We start from the raw sequence: 3,263 nt of genomic DNA, 5'->3' as shown, positions 1-3,263 counted from the left end.
CTCTCTTGGTTTTCACACCTCAACTGCTAGAACAGGGCCTCATCCTCCCTGATTGAACTAACCTCGTTATCTCTAGCTTGCTTGCACATATATACCTACCCCTGGAAATTTCCACTACATGCATCAGACGAAGTGGGTATTCACCCATGAAAGCTCATGCTCCAAAACGTCTGTTAGTCTATAAGGTGCCACAGGATACTTTGCTGCTTTTACACCACAGTTAGTAAGTTCTGCATTTTCATATTAGAGTTCTATCAGAACTGTTGGGTGAATAGCATCTGGTCCTGATGATAAATTAAACAATAATAAGTTAATTTGTTCCTACACCTCTTCTACTGAGACCGCAGTCTGGGACAGTTCCTCAGACTGGTCACCTAAAAAGAATGACTCAGGTGTGGGGATCTCTTCCATATCCTCTGCAGTGAAGACCAATGCAGAGAATTCACCTAGCTTCTCCACAATGGCCTTATCTTTTTGAGTGCACCTTTAGCTCCTCAATTGTCCAGTGGCTCCACTGACTGTTAGGCAGGCTTCCTGCTTCTGATGTATTTTTAAAAAATTGCTGTTAGTTTTTGTGTCCTTAGCTAGTTGCTCTTCAAATTGTTTCTTGGCCTGGTTTATTATACTTTTATACCCGACCTGACAGTTCCTGCTCCTTTCCATTTTCCTCACTAGGATTTGACTTACAATTTTTAAAGGATGCATTTTTGCCTCTAACTGCCTATTTTACACTGCGGTTCAGTCATGGTGGCATTTTTTGGTCCTCTTCCTGTTTTTATTTAGGGTTCATATTTAGTTTGAGCTTCTATTATGTGTTTTAAATAATCTCCATGCAGTTTGCAGGCATTTCACCCTTGTGACTCTTCCTTTTAATTTCCATCTAACGAGCCTCTTAATTATTGCGTAGTTCTCCTTTTTGAAGTAAATGCTACTGCAGCGGGTTTCTTTGGCATTTCCCCCACCCCCCCAAGGATGTTAAATTGAATTATGTTATGGTGCTATAACCAAGCAGTTCAGCTATATTCACCTCTTGGACCAGATCTTTGATCTATTTAGGATTAAATCATGAATTGTCTCTCCCCTTGTGGGTTCCAGGACAAGCTAGTCTAGAAATTTTATTTCTGCATCCCGTCCTGAGGTGACATGTACCCAATCAATCTGAGGGTATTTGATTATTGTTGTCGTTATTGCATTTTCTCCCTTTCTGATCTCCCTGAGCATTTCACAATCACCCTCACCATCCTGGCCATGTGGTCAGTAGTATATTCCTCCTGCTATACTCTTATTATTCAAACATGGAATTTCTATCCATAGAGATTCTATGGTACAGTTTGATTCATTAAAGATTTTTACTAATTTGACTCCAGGCTTTCTGCCCCCACCAGCGCAACCTACTCTGTCATTCCTGTATATTTTGTATCCTGGTATGACCACGCTCAGCTGGAGTATTGTGTCCAGTTCTGGGCACCACATTTCAGGAAAAGTGTGGCCAAATTGGAAAAAGTACAGAGAAGAGCAAGAAAAATGATCACAGCGTTAGAAAACATGACCTATGAGGGAAGGTTGAAAAAAATGGGTTTGTTTAGTCTGGAGAAGAGAAGATAGAGAGGGGACATGATAACACTTTTCAAGTACATAAAAGGTTGGTATATGGAGGAGGGAGAAAAAATTGTTCGCCTTAACCTCTGAGGATAGGACAAGAAGCAATGGGCTTAAATTGCAGCAAGGGCGGTTTAGGATGGACATTAGGAAAAACTTCCTATCAGGGTAGTTAAGCACTGGAATAAATTGCCCAGGGAGGTTATGGAATCTCCATCATGGGTGGTTTTTAAAAGCAGGTTAGACAAACACCTTGCAGGGATGGTCTAGATAATACTTAATCCTGCCATGAGAGTGGGAGACTGGACTAAATGACCTCTCGAGGTCCCTTCCAGTCCGACGATTCTATTTCCCATTGAGTATCTTCATTCCACCAAGTTTCTGCAATCTTCTCATTTAATGCCAGTCACTTTAGTTCACCCATCTTAGTATTTAGACTTCTAGCATTTATATATTTTGTCAATATTCATGTGTTACATTTAAATGGGACACTTGTAGGTTTGACTGTTCCTCACAAGCTCCTACCTGGACTTTACCAACTTCTTTCCTATACTCTTTACTAGGATACAGAGTTTCCCCTTTGATAAACTCATCTCCTCTGCACCTGTCAGCTTTCCTCCTGTCCTTAATTTAAAACATCCTCTACAACCTTTTTAATGTTACGTGCCAGCAGTCTGGTTCCATTTTGGTTTACGTGGAGCCCATCCTTCTGTATAGGCTCCTCCTTTCCCAAAACGTTCCCCAGTTCCTAATAAACCTAAAACCCTCCTCCCTGCACCAATGTCTCAACCGTGCATTGAGACCCTGTAGTTCTGCCTGTCTAATGGCCCTGTGCGTGGAACTGGAAGCATTTCAGGTCCTGGACTTTAATCTTTTACCTAGCAGACTAAAGTTGGGGACTCTAGATATAATCTCCCTCCATTCAGAGGGTTGGGCTGGAGGGAGATTGGGCCAATGGGGGGACCTGGAGCCCCATGGACACTGAGAAGGAGACGAGTGGGGATTGGGAGCCCCGTAGTTCCCAAGAGGGAGATTAGGACTGCAAGGCCATGGGGGGATTCTGAAGCCCTGCAGAGCCTCAGAAGGAAGTTGAGGTGGGGGGAGCCCCAACCCCCATAACAGGTGACTGGGGGGAGCTCTGAGCCCATCAGCAGGTGGGGTGTTGTGACTAGGCCTCTTTGCAATGTCCTTGTTGTTTCCTGGCAGGGCTTGGCCCGCCTCACTCACCCGCATGTTGGGATCATCCAAGGAGTGCCTTGCCCGAGCAATCGCCTCCTCTGAGACTCGGCTGTCCCCATTGGACTGGATCTCCAGCACCGCCATCTGCAGGGAAAATCAGAGCTTAGCCCTAGGCCCAGCACAGAGCCCCAGCCAGGCTGGCCAAGCCGCAGCCCCTCTGCTCTCACTAGGGAGCTCCAACTCAGACATTTCCTGTGCAGGCGGACAGTGCTCTGGTGCCCCTCTGGTGGGATGGGAACAGGTGACAGGCCAGGCCAGTGACGGTCTCTCAGGCCAGATGTCTGGGTTTCCCCTAGCGCCACACAAACTGTAGTCATAATGAACAGATCAGATTATGAACAGGAGGCTGCCAGGCAACTCTCCAAAACCACATCCTACAGACCACTATGCTCCGATCCCACTGAAGAATATCAAAAAGAAAAAGA

At 45.2% G+C, this 3,263-nt stretch overlaps 1 protein-coding gene across 8 annotated transcripts in view; it reads right to left on the bottom strand.

Moving 5' to 3' along the window:
• Nucleotides 1-3,263, bottom strand: part of NRBP2 (nuclear receptor binding protein 2) — a 66,345-nt gene that overhangs the window by 23,919 nt on the left and 39,163 nt on the right. For 7 of the 8 annotated variants that reach the window (XR_012655408.1, XM_075063362.1, XM_075063365.1 and 4 more), the window contains one exon: nucleotides 2,827-2,922. The exons of the other annotated variant lie outside the window; for it this stretch is intronic. Coding sequence is in view for 6 of the 7 variants with exons in the window: in XM_075063362.1 (XP_074919463.1) it covers nucleotides 2,827-2,922 (96 nt within the window). In the remaining variant the exon portion in view is untranslated. The remainder of the gene's footprint in view (nucleotides 1-2,826; nucleotides 2,923-3,263) is intronic. 8 annotated transcript variants of the gene reach the window in all.

Source organism: Chelonoidis abingdonii, chromosome 2 (genome assembly GCF_003597395.2).
Source record: "Chelonoidis abingdonii isolate Lonesome George chromosome 2, CheloAbing_2.0, whole genome shotgun sequence".
Taxonomy (NCBI): Eukaryota; Metazoa; Chordata; order Testudines; family Testudinidae; genus Chelonoidis; species Chelonoidis abingdonii.
Note: the sequence above shows the minus strand (reverse complement) of the source record. Positions and strands in the feature narration are given on the sequence as shown.